This window comes from Oncorhynchus mykiss, chromosome 10 (genome assembly GCF_057628025.1).
Source record: "Oncorhynchus mykiss isolate SJ-2025 chromosome 10, ASM5762802v1, whole genome shotgun sequence".
Classification (NCBI taxonomy): Eukaryota; Metazoa; Chordata; class Actinopteri; order Salmoniformes; family Salmonidae; genus Oncorhynchus; species Oncorhynchus mykiss.
In genome coordinates, this window is record NC_143031.1 from 41,128,282 (window position 1) to 41,143,340 (window position 15,059).

Sequence of the window (15,059 nt, forward strand, 5' to 3'; positions counted from 1 at the left end):
TTATTTGCATCCTTTCATCCTTTCCTAATTCAAGGAAGGAAAATATGTCCCTTTCCTTAGCTCCTTTCCTTCTTACCTCGCTCCCTTCTTCCTTTCCTAACTACTAGCCGTGGCACAAATAGAATGAGCCAGATGTTTAATCGGATTTATAGATCTGAAGTATCCTCCTGGCGTTTCCACTCACCACCAAATATGGTGATGAGAGGAAGCCCAGTGGTCGGCAGTGAGAGAAGATGGAACTAGAAGGATTTTGGCCGACTTTCTGCTCATTTTCTCATCGATGAAACATTTGATTTCAAAACAGTTTTCTGTTCCCAAAACGAACATTTGTTGCCAACAGAGATTACTAAGTTTTGTACACCTTACAATATGCAAAAGTAAAATAAAAATTATATATATATATATATAAACAAATGAAAAAGGATGTTGTTCAGAATCAATGCAATGCGAATTGAGTTATTGCACATGCGCACTTCACAGAGTAGGCGCTCCCTAATGGAAAATATAAAAATACATGCTAGATTTGGAACTGCCGAGGCCTGTAAGAACGAACCAATAGGCTCTCGCCAGCTGCTCGTCCTGCCAACTATGAAATAGGGAAAGGAAAGGGTTCTAGGAAATAAAATGAGGAAATTAAAGGAAAGAGAAAAGGAAGCAAGGAAAGGGAGCTAGGAAAGGAGGAAAGGAGCTAGGAAAATAAAGGGGATAAAGAAAGGGAGATTGGGAAGGGAGCGAGGAAATGGGGGTAGGGGAGAATAGGAAGCCAGGAAAGAAGGAAAGGAAGCTAGGAAAAGAAAGGAGATAGGGAAGGAGGAGGGGAAAGGAGTTAGGGAAAGAATGGAATTTAGGAAAGAAGCTAGGAAAGGAGGAAAAGAAGGGTGCTAGGAAAGGACAGGAGAGTGGAAAGGACAAAAAAAGGGAGCAAGGAAAAGGAATCTAGGAAATAAAATTATAGAAGAAAGGGAAGAAGGAAAAGGAACAAGGAAAGGGAGCTAGGAAAGGTGGAAATTAGCTAGGAAAGGAGATAAGGAAAGGGAACTAGGGATGGAGTTGAGGAAGCTAGGAAAGGAGGAAAGGAAGCTAGGAAAGAAAAGGATTGCTAGGAAAGGAGGAAAATAAAGGGAACCAGGAAAGGAAATGGAGTGAGAAAAGGAGAAAAGGAAAGGAAGCTAGGACAAGGGAGCTAGGAAAGGAAAAATTAACTAGGAAAGGTAAGGAGATAAGGAAAGAGAATTTTGGAAGGAGGAGAGGAAGCTAGGAATGGAGAGGAAAATAATTTCAAGAAAGAAAAGGAGGCGTTTACATGTATGTGGTTGAGATTAACTATGACCAGTAGAGGGGAAAGGAAAGGAAGAAGAAAATGAAATTAGGAAAGGAATATAAGAAATTAGGAAATGCAAGGGAGCGAGGAAAGGAATCTAGGAAAGAAAAGTTCACATCTATGTGGTAGGGATTAACCACGGACAATAGATGGGTATTGGTTTAGTGACAAGCTAGTTTTATGGTGTTTTCAAGACATAGGAACTCGAAAATAACCGAGGTCAAATCATGAAGTCGGTGATCTTCAGGTTGGAAAGTCGAAGCTTTAGAAATATCGCTTTTTCCCCGAGTTCCTAGCGGTCTTGAAAGCACTGATTTAGTTATCCGAGGTCCCAGTTGTTTTGAACGCGGCAATAGTCACTGCCTTCTGCGGGGCTGCAGCTGGATACTATTGGCCTTGACAGGTGATCACGTGACTTTTAGTCGAAGAGGCATCGGCAAAGCTTCGGTATACGCAAGGCATTATTAGATAGTTTTGACCGCAGTGTACAAGCTAGTTAAATGAACAAAGCAGTTGCTAGCTGCCTTTTATATTTGTAAGGCTGCTGCTATGAAATGAGGAAAACATGGGAGCCAAAGAGTCAAGGATAGGTTTCCTTTCGTATGACGAGGCTATCAACAGAGGTAAACATAATTGACCATTTGCTAACCTTGGCTAGCTAGCTGTCAACATTAGCGTTAGATTCATTGGCTAGCTGGCTAACTTCGTTTATGCTAGCTCTGTTGGATGAGTAATACGTTGCTAACGTTACTAGCTAGCTAACGTTAGGGCAGGCAATTAACTAGCTAACGTTAGTGGACTAAGGTTTAATTCAAATGGGTAGCTAGTACTGCTAGCTTCAGGCTAGCATTAACGGTAATAAGACGCAGTACTGCGGTTAGTTAGTTTACATACTATTCTTTTTTTTTTTACCCTAAAGATGTACGTTACAGTACTGCCCTCGGGATCAGAATAGGTTGATGATGACATAGGTATTGGGGAGAGGCCAACGACGGAAAATAAGGCCTAGAGCTACTGGTAGCTAGCTGTGTACAGTAACTGTCAATGCCCTGTCATCTAGAAGTGCATGAATGACACCACCAAGTAGCAGCTGCACTGAGAGGCTAACGCTAGCTGTTTGTTGACATTGTCAATTTCACCCGTTTTCGCCCCAATTTCGTGGTATCCAATTGGTTATAGTCTTGTCCCATCGCTGCAACTCCCGTACGGACTCGGGAGAGGCGAAGGTCGAGAGCCGTGCGTCCTCCGAAACGCAACGCAGCTTAACCGTTGGTACTGGGCCAATTGGGTCTCCCGGTCGCGGCCGGTCACCGCAGAGCCTCGACTCGAACCCAGAATCTCTAGTGGCACAGCTAGCACTGCGATACATTGTCAATTTAATACCGTTTCTTTGCATACGTTTACTGGCAAGAGTCATATTCAATGGGTGTTGGGCGTTAATCATTAAGTCTGTTATTCTGCGCTCTGGCACACACGGACAAAAGTGCTTTTAAATTGGAGTATTTGTATTTATTAGGGATCCCCGACTCTTCCTGGGGTCCAAGGCACTTACATTACATATAAAACAGTACATCATAGAACATAGTTACACCACTATATATCTACAATACAAAATGTATAATACCACCATGCAACAATATTACAATGTACGTGTGTGTAGAGTGCAAAGATAGCCAGAGTGAATTTATCAACAAACCCTTTGTCTTTCTGGTGCTCTAAGTTTGCAATTTATCATATTCATGGTATGTTATGATATTCAGGCCTAGCCTAGCGCTGGAACAGCAACTGTGCAATCAGGGACCTGTAAGGCCATCTTATAATTGTTTTTATTTGTATTTAACTAGTCAGTTAAGAAATAATTATTATTTACAATGATGGCCTACCCCTGCCAATCCCTACCCCGGACGACACTGGGTCAATTGTGCGCCGCCCTATGGGACTCCCAATCAGTTGTGATACAGCCCAGGATCAAACCATGGTCTGTAGTGATGCCTCTAGCACTGAGATGCATGACTTAGACCGAGGCACCACTCTAGTGCCCTACCGGTAGTTAGAGCTAACTAGTAGTAGCTATACTGACGATGACGGTGTATGTGTGTGTCTGCCAGTACTGTATCGTTGATGTTGTCTGTCTGGTGCTGTGCCAATGTTTCATTTTATCGTATTCATGATGATAAAAAAATAAGTTTTAAGTAAGAATAGGCATTGGTAGCATACCACCCTGCATACCACTGCTGGCTTGCTTCTGAAGCTAAGCAGGGTTGGTTCTGGTCAGTTTCTGGATGGGAGACCAGATGCTGCTGGAAGTGGTGTTGGAGGGCCAGTAGGAGGCACTCTTTCCTCTGGTCTAAAAAATATATCCCAATGCCCCAGGGCAGTAAATGGGGACACTGCCCTGTGTAGGGTAGAGTCTTTTGGATGGGACGTTAAACGGGTGTCCTGACTCTCTGAGGTCATTAAAGATCCCATGGCACTTATCGTAAGAGTAGGGGTGTTAACCCCGGTGTCCTGGCTAAATTCCCAATCTGGCCCTCAAACTATCATGGTCACCTAATAATCCCCAGTTTACAATTGGTTCATTCATCCCCATCCTCTCCCCTGTAACTATTCCCCAGGTCGTTGCTGCAAATGAGAAAGTGTTCTCAGTCAACTTACCTGGTCAAATAACGGATAAATACAAAATAAATAAATTGGTCTGAAGATGAAAAAGAAAGGAAATTCACATGAGCACCACAATGTCTATTCCACCCATGCTCTACCAAGTTTTCCAGCACACCGCTTTGACCTACTACCATCGCTATGTTGGTATTGTGCTTCAAATTACGTTTGAGTAGGCAGGTTGCTTAGAATTCAAACCTTCTCAAACAACCTAATTGGAACTCTTAGAGGAGGTGCTTCCACAATAATGTGATTTGTACCGCATACAAGGTACAGTATTGGATTCTTCACACACCACAGTATGACATTATCCCATTACGCTACTTTTTATACTTTTTAAAATTAAATGAATGCAAGCTTTGCTTTTATACTTACAATACCATCAGGCTTGATTTAGCTGTTTTTTTCTTGTAGTACTGTGGTGCCTGCCTGTATTTCCTTAAACCTTTATTTTAGAAAAACATGTAATCATAATAACATCCTTTTTTTGGTCAGTAGTTGCCCATCATGCCCATCATAACAGAAAGTGGTGGTGTGTTGGACACAGTAGCTCAGATAGAGCCTGTCTGCATTCCTGATTTCTGTAACTGCTGGCTTACCTGTGTAATATTGAATTAAGCTCAGTATCACTTGTGTTTCAAACATGGTTCTGTTTTATCAATTGCTGTGCTGATCAATGGAAAGTTCATTACCTCTGTCAAAATAATATGTAGCTTCAAGTTATGTACTTCTTTTTGCAATTAATATGGTGATGCATCAACAATACGCATTTATAATAGGCCTATATCTAAAAATACATACAGCCAAATTTATTTAGATTAACAAGGTAGTTAACCCACTGTTCCCCAGTAGGCTGTCATTGTAAATAGGAATTTGTTCTTAAATGACTTGCCTAGTTAAATAAATAAATATATAGTACCAGTAAAAAGTTTGGACACGTACTCATTCCAGGGTTTTTCTTTATTTGTACTATTTTCTACATTGTAGAATAATAGTGAAGACATCAGAATTATGAAATAACACATGGAATTATGTAGTAACAAAAAGCGTTAAACAAATCAATATATATTTGAGATTCTTCAAAGGAGCCACCCTTTGCCTTGACAGCTTTGCACACTCTTGGCATTCTCTCAACAAGCTTCATGAGGTAGTTTTCTAGAATGCATTTCAATTAACAGGTGTGCCTTGTTAAAAGTTAATTTGTGGAATTTCATTCCTTCTTAATGTGTTTAAGCCAATCAGTTGTGTTGCGACAAGGTAGGGGTGTTATACAGAAGATGGCCCTATTTGGTGAAAGACCAAGTCCATATTATGGCAAGAACAGTGCAAATAAGCAAAGAGAAACAACTGTCCATCATTACTTTAAGACATGAAGGTCAGTCAATCTGGAAAATTTCAAGAACTTTGAAGGTTTCTTCAAGTGCAGTCGCAAAAACCATCAAGCGCTATGATGAAACTGGCTCTCATGAGGACCGCCACAGGAAAGGAAGACCCAGAGTTACCTCTGCTGCAGAGCCTCAGAAATTGCAGCCCAAATAAATGCTTCACAGAATTCAAATAACACACATCTCAACATCAACTGTTTCCTGGGAGACTGTGACTCAGGCCTTCATGGTCGAATTGCTGCAAAGAAACCACTATTAAAGGACACCAATAATAAGAAGAGACTTGCTTGGGCCAAGAAACACGAGCAATGGACATTAGACTGGTGGAAATCTGTCCTTTGGTCTGATGAGTCCAAATTTGAGATTTTTGGTTCCAACAGCCGTGTCTTTGTGAGACGATGAGTAGGTGAAAGGATGATCTCCACATGTGTCGTTCCCACCGTGAAGAATGGAGGAGGAGGTGTGATGGTGTGGGGGTGTCTTCCTTGTGCCACTGTCTGACTTATTTAGAATTCAAGGTACACTTAACAAGCATGACTACCACAGCATTCTGCAATGATAAGCCATCCCATCTGGTTTGAGCTTAGTGGGACTATGATTTGTTTTTCAACAGGACAATGACCCTACACACCTTCAAATCAAAGTTTATTTGTCACAGAATACAACAGGTGGAGGAGGAGGCATGGATGTGCACGTGCCCCACCACTCTGGGAGTTGTGATTGTTCGAAGTGGAGAGATGATTGCAGTGAAATGCTTACTTACAGGCTCCAACCAATGGTGCGAGAAAAAAAAGGTGTGTGTGTGGTGTAGGTAAGTAAAGAAATAAAACAACAGTAAAAAGACATTTGAAAAAAAGAGTAGCAAGGCTATATACAGATACATGTTAGTCAGGCTTATTGAGGTTGTGTGTACATGTAGTTATCGTTAAAGTGACTATGCACATACACTGCTCAAAAAAATTAAGGGAACACTAAAATAACACATCCTAGATCTGAATGAAATATTCTTATTAAATACATTTTTCTTTACATAGTTGAATGTGCTGACAACAAAATCACACAAATGACCAATGGAAATCAAATGCATCAACCCATGGAGGTCTGGATTTGGAGTCACACTCAAAATTAAAGTGGAAAACCACACTACAGGCTGATCCAACTTTGATGCCATGTCCTTAAAACAAGTCAAAATGAGGATCAGTAGTGTGTGTGGCCTCCACGTGCCTGTATGACCTCCCTACAACACCTGGGCATGCTCCTGATGAGGTGGCGGATGGTCTCCTGAGGGATCTCCTCCCAGACCTGGACTAAAGCATCCGCCAACTCCTGGACAGTCTGTGGTGCAACGTGGCGTTGGTGGATGGAGCGAGACATGATGTCCCAGATGTGCTCATTTAGATTCTGGGAACGGGCAGGCCAGTCCATAGCATCAATGCCTTCCTCTTGCAGGAACTGCTGACACACTCCAGCCACATGAGGTCTAGAATTGTCTTGCATTAGGAGGAACCCAGGGCCAACCGCACCAGCATATGGTCTCACAAGGGGTCTGAGGATCTCATCTCGGTACCTAATGGCAGTCAGGCTACCTCTGGCGAGCACATGGAGGGCTGTGCAGCCCCCCAAAGAAATGCCACCCCACACCATGACTGACCCACCGCCAAAATGTTGCAGGCAGCAGAACGTTCTCCACGGCGTCTCCAGACTGTCACGTCTGTCACATGTGCTCAGTGTGAACCTGCTTTCATCTGTGAAGAGCACAGGGCGCCAGTGGCGAATTTGCCAATCTTTGTGTTCTCTGGCAAATGCCAAACGTCCTGCACGGTGTTGGGCTGCACAACCCCCACCTGTGGACGTCGGGCCCTCATACCACCCTCATGGAGTCTGTTTCTGTGCTCTGGACACTACGCTGACAGACACAGCCAATCTTCTTGCCACAGCTCGCATTGATGTGCCATCCTGGATGAGCTGCACTCCCTGAGCCACTTGTGTGGGTTGTAGACTCCGTCTCATGCTACCACTAGAGTGAAAGCACCGCCAGCATTCAAAATTGACCAAAACATCAGCCAGGAAGCATAGGAACTGAGAAGTGGTCTGTGGTCACCACCTGCAGAACCACTCCTTTATTGAGGGTGTCTTGCTAATTGCCTATAATTTCCACCTGTTGTCTATTCCTTTTGCACAACAGCATGTGAAAATTGTCAGTGTTGCTTCCTAAGTGGACAGTTTGATTTCACAGAAGTGTGATTGACTTGGAGTTACATTGTGTTGTTTAAGTGTTGCCTTTATTCTTTTGAGCAGTGTATGATGAACAGAGAGTAGCAGAAGTGTAAAAAGAGGGGTTGGCGGGTGGTGGGACACAATGCAGATAGCCCGGTTAGCCAATGTGCGTGAGCACTGGTTGGTTGGGCCAATTTAGGTAGTATGTACATGAATGTATAGTTAAAGTGACTATGCATATAAGATAAACAGAGATTATGAGCAGCGTAAAAGAGGGGTTTGGGGGGTGGCACACAATGCAAATAGTCCGGACAACCATTTGTTTACCTGTTCAGGAGTCTTATGGCTTGGGGGTAAAAACTCTTGAGAAGCCTTTTAGTCCTAGACTTGGCACTCCAGTACCGCTTGCCATGCGGTAGTAGAGAGAACAGTCTATGACTGGGTGGCTGGGGTCTTTGACAATTTTTAGGGCCTTCCTCTGACACTGCCTGGTGTAGAGGTCCTGGATGGCAGGCAGCTTTGCCCCAGTGATGTACTGGGCCGTACGCACTACCCTCTGAAGTGTCTTGCTGTCGGAGGCCGAGCAATTGCCGTACCTGCAACCGGTCAGGATGCTCTCAATGTTGCAGCTGTAGAACCTTTTGAGGATCTCAGGACCCATGCCAGATGTTTTTAGTTTCCTGAGGGGGAATAGGCTTTGTCGTGCCCTCTTCACGACTGTCTTGGTGTGTTTGGACCCATCTAGTTTGTTGTTGATGTGGACACCAAGGAATTTGAAGACCTCAATCTGCTCCACTACAGCCCCATCGATGAGAATGGGGATGTGCTCGGTGCTCCTTTTCCTGTAGTCCACAATCATCTCCTTAGTCTTGATTACGTTGAGGGATAGGTTGTTATTCTGGCACCTGTGTAAGGGCTATTTGACCAAGAAAGGAGAGAGATGGAGTGCTGTATGAGATGACCTGGCCTCCACAATCACCCGACTTCAACCCAATTGAGTTTGGGATGAGTTGGGCCCGCAGAGTGAAGGAAAAGCAGCCAACAAGTGCTCAGCATATGTTGGAACTCCTTCAAGTCTTATTTCATAGTTTTGATGCCTTTACTATTACTCTACAATGTGGAAAATAGTACAAATAAAAACCCTTGAATGAGTACATGTGTAAACTTTTGACTGCGTGTGTGTATGTGTGTGTGTAAACCGTTATATATATTACGGTTATGTTATTTTCATGACAGTCTTCATCCATAACCGTCGGTTATTAGTAATTTTGCCATTTCCTTTGGGTCGCAGAGATGCATCTTCCTACAATTATTGATAAGTTACAGGGCCTAAAATGAACCCCTGCCAAATGCGAGTAGATTTTGGCATTGATGGGTCAGATGTCTATTTCACCAGCCACGTTGGCGGGTGGTCAGGGCTTCACCTGCAGTCAATAAGTCAAGTACACATTTTATAGCTAATTTAATGCAGCATTAGCTGTTTTCAAAGTGTTTGCCGTTTTGTTTTGTAGCTGGTAGTGAATCTCACACAAATACTAATCCTATGATATATATCCCACCTTGTGCAACGCGCAGCAACACTGCCTGGCTGGGGAGCTGTGTGTACTGATAGATGGCCTGAAGGTACATTTTTTAGAAGTGCTGTGCACATGCATAAAAGTTGGTCTAATTTACTCAAGTACAAAAGTGAGACTGTTATTGTGTTTCTTAGTTATTTACCTTTGTTTTGTTCACAAGAAAGATTGTTTTTCAATGTTTGCTTCAAGTGCTAGCATCGGCTACTATTTCATTTAACCTAACTGGGCAAGTAAGTTAACAAATTCTTATTTACAGTAACGGCCTACCCCTTGTTCAGCGGCAGAACGACATATTTGTGATCCAAAAACCTTTCGGTTACTGGTCCAACGCTATAACCAGTAGGCTACCTGCCGCCCCAGTCAGATTCTTTATCTAATAGACACACTGTCACTGAGGGCTTGAGTGACCTGCCTTTGTTGCCACGGGAACCTCCCAAAAAATGAAATAAAATGTATCAATATACCATATCACTTTTTTGCTAGTAATACATTTATTGTGTAAGAAACATGACAAGGCATGAAAATCTTTTTTGGGTGGGGGGGTTGTGTGTAATTATGTCCCCAAAAATATTTTAGCTGATGAAAAGTCTGTTTGTTTTAGGCCCTGATATTAGTTATGATGGTAGCTATTGTAATACAATTTAACAGCCATGGTGGTTGTGGGTTGGGGTAAAGGAGTTAAGCAGATAGCCTTTGCTTGTATTGGTGACCATGGTTTGATGCTCTGCCATAACCATAGTCCGTGTTTCATTTACAGAAAAGCGATTATATTTTCTAAACACTTACGGTTTCTCTATTCCTCCCAGTCACTGATGTGGAGCTCCAGCGTCTGAAGGATGCCTTCCGCAGGACCAGTGGCCTGTCCTGTTATATGAGCCAGCAGTGCTTCCTCAGGGAGGTGCTGGGAGATGTCGTACCACCCAAGGTTGCTGAGGTGAGCCTATTTCTACACCTGCATTGCTTGCTGTTTGGGATTTTAGGCTGGGTTTCTGTACAGCACTTTGATATATCAGCTGATGTAAGAAGGGCTATATAAATACATTTGATTTGATATTTAAACCGATAGAGGGCCCAGTCTGATGGGAGGGATTGTAGCCCATTGTGCTCTTCCGATGTTCGTTCACATTAGCAGCAAACGGGCTTGACTCTTCCTAACAGCTTTTGGAATGTGGTCCTGCAAGTCAGAGCATTCATAATTTCACTTATGCTTGACAGTGAAATTATGTCGAGCATAACTTTTGCCCTCAGAACAGCTTCCTTTCGTCGGGGCATGGACTCTACAAGGTGTCAAGCATTCCACAGGGATGCTGGCCCATGTTGACTCCAATGCTTCCCACGGGTGTCAAGTTGGCTGGATGTCCTTTGGGTGGTCTACCATTCTTGATACACACGGGAAACTGTTGACCAGGAAAAACCCAGCATCGTTGCAGTTCTGCGCCTGGCACCTACTTACATACCCCCTTCAAAGGCACTTAAATCAGGCTCTGAATGGCACACATACACAATCCATGTCTCAATTGTCTTAAGCCTTAAAAATCCTTTAACCTATATCCTCCCCTTCATCTGTACTGATTTAAGTGGATTTAATGTGTGACATCAATAAGGGATAAGGGATCATAGTTTTCACCTGGATTCACCTTGTCAGTCTGTTATGGAAAGAGCAGGTGTTCTTAATGTTTTGTACACTCAGTGTATGTCTAATCAGTAGTCAAATTTTGGTTACCCAAGTGACTAACAGAGATTTTTTTTTTATGTAAATGGAATGTTATAGAAGGGTCCAGACACTTTTTGTTGTTGCAATTTCCCTTGTTTTTGAAAAACTTACCCCAACCAGTAATTCAATTCCAAATCCTTGTTGTGCAGTATGGGGGCTCAAAAAACATGAACAAATGCTCCAGACACACAAATACATCCTTTTAAAAACTGAAACGCTCTCAGTATAGTGGCACAGGTCTTTTAGATGTTGTATACATGGAAATGGTCATTCCGAACTTTATCCACATCGTTTTATTCCATTTTGTGCACATCGAGCTGTTTCCCCTATCTAACATTATCCGTGGAGCCTACTGTTAGGATAGACGGTGAGGTATTGCTCGAGTCACAACAACATTGAATATAACATTGCGGATAAAGTTCTGAATGACTCTTTCACGTGTACAACATCTAAAGACCTGCATCACTATACTGAGACCTTTCCCGTTTCTAAAAGGACATATTTGGGTGTTTTTGGAGCCTTTGTTCATGTTTTTTCTGAGCCACTGTACTGCAAAACAAGGATGAGGACGTGAATCGCTGGTTGGAGTAAGTTTCTCAAACAAGGGAATCCGCAAAAGAAAGTGTCTGTACCCTTCTATAACATGCCATTTACATTTTTAAAAATTGCAATTTGGTTTTGAAAAAGCTACATTCTCCTTTTTTAAAGCTCTAATTAATCTTCACTTTTTGCATTTGCATGGGGAAAATGTTTTTTTTTTTAAAGATTTCTACGACAGCGCTCACTCTACAAAAAACAACCTGTCAAAGAAAGTAGGTCAGGACTGGGCATGAATGAGTTGACATGTTTACCTGAACTCAACCCAGCTCCCTTCCCCTATCTCTAGGTGATATACAGCTCATTCGGCGGGACCCCTAAAGGCCTGCACTTCAACAACCTCATTGTTGGGCTGGTTCTCTTGACTAGAGGACGTGATGAGGAAAAAGCTAAATGTGAGTATTGTAAGACAGACTTATGAAACCACTAGAGATGTTTGTGTTGACCATGTAATTTCAAGAATAATCAGAATAATATAAATAATTTATTAGGGTCTCTGTTAGAATAATATTTAAACAAAGTTTAAACAAATGGACCATCTTCACACTTAGTGTGGTATGTCATTTATTTTCTTAAAAATATCTTCTGTGATTCATCCCCTTGTAAATATCACATGTGACTGAGTTGCATAACAAGCTAACCTTCTTTTGATGCTCTCCTTCAGACATTTTTAGTCTGTTTGCCAGCGATTCGGGCAATCATGCAACGCGAGAGGACATGGAAAGCATGCTGCAGACCGTGGATGGAGAGATCCCACTTTCTCTCAGGAAGTGTTTCTCAGAGGTCCGCTCGCATGCCTTAGTTGACTGAATATGTATTTTACTGTTTTAAACACAACTTTTGACAGCCATGTTTTCACATATGACCTCCAGGGTGGGTGCAAATCAGTTATTACCATTCAGTTGCCCGTTATTTATTAGGCTACCTTTTTGTTCTATTACCAGGTCTATTTCTATCTGCAACATCTGTTCACTACAATAATGCCACATCCTAATCTACCCTCATGCCTTATCTAATTGTAAACTGCTGACAGGACTTAGCACACCTAGGCTTTCTTATCTGTTTAACCAAGTGCACAGGGCTGCTAATGCTACTTAACACAGAAAGATAATTTGCACCTTTTTTGTTATTTTCTTTACCAGGGTGAGAAGGTCAATTATGAGAAATTTAAGAGCTGGCTCCTGCAGAACAAGGATGCTTTCACCTTCTCCCGCTGGCTCCTGTCCAGTGGGGTGTGTGTCACTCTGACAGACGATAGTGACACACCCACCTTCTACCAGACCTTGGCTGGAGTAACACACTGTGAGTGACGCTCATCCTGATCCTTTGGGAGATATACTAAACAATAGCCTAGGCTAAGGGTCCGATATGATCACTAGTCTTGTCATGCCGCTTATTGATTTTTCTCTTGCAGTAGAGGAATCAGATATCATTGACCTGGAGAAGAGATACTGGCTGCTGAAAGCTCAATCTCGGACTGGCCGATTTGACCTGGAAACCTTTGTCCCGTTAGTTTCTCCCCCTATTCATGCATCCCTAAGTGAAGGTAAGAGAAAACAGGATTGATTTATTGGATACTTATTTTGAAGGCAATCGTTACTACTTCCATCTTCAACATTTCTTTTTGTGTCCAGGTTTGTTTCATGCCTTTGATGAAAACAGGGACAATCACATAGATTTCAAGGAAATCTCGTGTGGCCTATCTGCTTGCTGCAGAGGGCCTTTGGCAGAGAGACAGAAGTGTAAGTGGATACACAAGCATTAAGCCTTGCTGTTTGTCATTTCTTCATTACTTTAGCTATGTTTCTATTAACTATTCCAGTGTTTTTTTTTACACTTAGAAAATCGAATATGAGAATTGCCTGCTACAGTGCGTTTCTATTAAATGATCTTGTGTCGATTCAAACAGCTGGACATAGTGACGTCACACCTAGGGCTGTTATGGTGATGTGACTGTTATGGGGACACCGGTAGTCACGAGTCATGACCGCAGTCAAATTCAATGTGACCGTTTGTCACGTAATTAGGCTTCTCCAGACTCTGATGCTGCCGATTTGTCATTAGTAGCCTACTAAACTTGCTAACTGCCTGGTACTCAGCACTCTATTGTTCCTGTAATCACTCACGCAAATGTAATCGAAAATCTAATCAAATCAAATGTTATTTGTCACATACACATGGTTAGCAGATGTTAATGCGAGTGTAGCGAAATGCTTGTGCTTCTAGTTCCGACCATGCAGTAATATCTAACAAGTAATCTAACAATTTCACAACAACTACCTTATATACACACACAAGTGTAAAGGAATGAATAAGAATATGTACATAACAATATATCAAATCAAATCAAATCAAATTTATTTTATATAGCCCTTCGTACATCAGCTGATATCTCAAAGTGCTGTACAGAAACCCAGCCTAAAACCCCAAACAGCAAGCAATGCAGGTGAAGAAGCACGGTGGCTAGGAAAAACTCCCTAGAAAGGCCAAACCTAGGAAGAAACCTAGAGAGGAACCAGGCTATGTGGGGTGGCCAGTCCTCTTCTGGCTGTGCCGGGTGGAGATTATAACAAAACATGGTCAAGATGTTCAAATGTTCATAAATGACCAGCATGGTCGAATAATAATAAGGCAGAATAGTTGAAACTGGAGCAGCAGCACAGTCAGGTGGACTGGGGACAGCAAGGAGTCATCATGTCAGGTAGTCCTGGGGCATGGTCCTAGGGCTCAGGTCCTCCGAGAGAGAGAAAGAAAGAGAGAATTAGAGAGAGCATATGTGGGATGGCCAGTCCTCTTCTGGCTGTGCCGGGTGGAGATTATAACAGAACATGGCCAAGATGTTCAAATGTTCATAAATGATCAGCATGGTCGAATAATAATAAGGCAGAACAGTTGAAACTGGAGCAGCAGCACAGCCAGGTGGACTGGGGACAGCAAGGAGTCATCATGTCAGGTAGTCCTGGGGCATGGTCCTAGGGCTCAGGTCCTCCGAGAGAGAGAAAGAGAGAAGGAGAGAATTAGAGAACGCACACTTAGATTCACACAGGACACCGAATAGGACAGGAGAAGTACTCCAGATATAACAAACTGACCCTAGCCCCCCGACACATAAACTACTGCAGCATAAATACTGGAGGCTGAGACAGGAGGGGTCAGGAGACACTGTGGCCCACTCCGAGGACACCCCCGGACAGGGCCAAACAGGAAGGATATAACCCCACCCACTTTGCCAAAGCACAGCCCCCACACCACTAGAGGGATATCTTCAACCACCAACTTACCATCCTGAGACAAGGCTGAGTATAGCCCACAAAGACCTCCGCCACGGCACAACTTAAGGGGGGGGGGGGAGCGCCAACCCAGACAGGATGACCACATCAGTGACTCAACCCACTCAGGTGACGCACCTCCTCCAGGGACGGCATGAGAGAGCCCCAGTAAAGCCAGTGACTCAGCCCCTGTAATAGGGTTAGAGGCAGAGAATCCCAGTGGAAAGAGGGGAACCGGCCAGGCAGAGACAGCAAGGGTGGTTCGTTGCTCCAGAGCCTTTCCGTTCACCCTCCCACTCCTGGGCCAGACTACACTCAATC

The 15,059-nt window shown here is 43.1% G+C and overlaps 1 protein-coding gene across 4 annotated transcripts in view; it reads left to right on the top strand.

Moving 5' to 3' along the window:
- Positions 1-1,406: 1,406 nt before the first annotated feature.
- LOC110533885 (ubiquitin carboxyl-terminal hydrolase 32) overlaps positions 1,407-15,059 on the top strand; it is a 30,310-nt gene continuing 16,657 nt past the window's right edge. For all 4 annotated transcript variants that reach the window (XM_021618463.3, XM_036990284.2, XM_036990283.2 and 1 more), the window contains exons 1-7: positions 1,407-1,944; positions 9,965-10,092; positions 11,759-11,864; positions 12,134-12,252; positions 12,612-12,771; positions 12,884-13,015; positions 13,104-13,211. In XM_021618463.3, the coding sequence (XP_021474138.1) occupies positions 1,887-1,944; positions 9,965-10,092; positions 11,759-11,864; positions 12,134-12,252; positions 12,612-12,771; positions 12,884-13,015; positions 13,104-13,211 (811 nt within the window). In that variant the 5' untranslated portion in view covers positions 1,407-1,886. The remainder of the gene's footprint in view (positions 1,945-9,964; positions 10,093-11,758; positions 11,865-12,133; positions 12,253-12,611; positions 12,772-12,883; positions 13,016-13,103; positions 13,212-15,059) is intronic.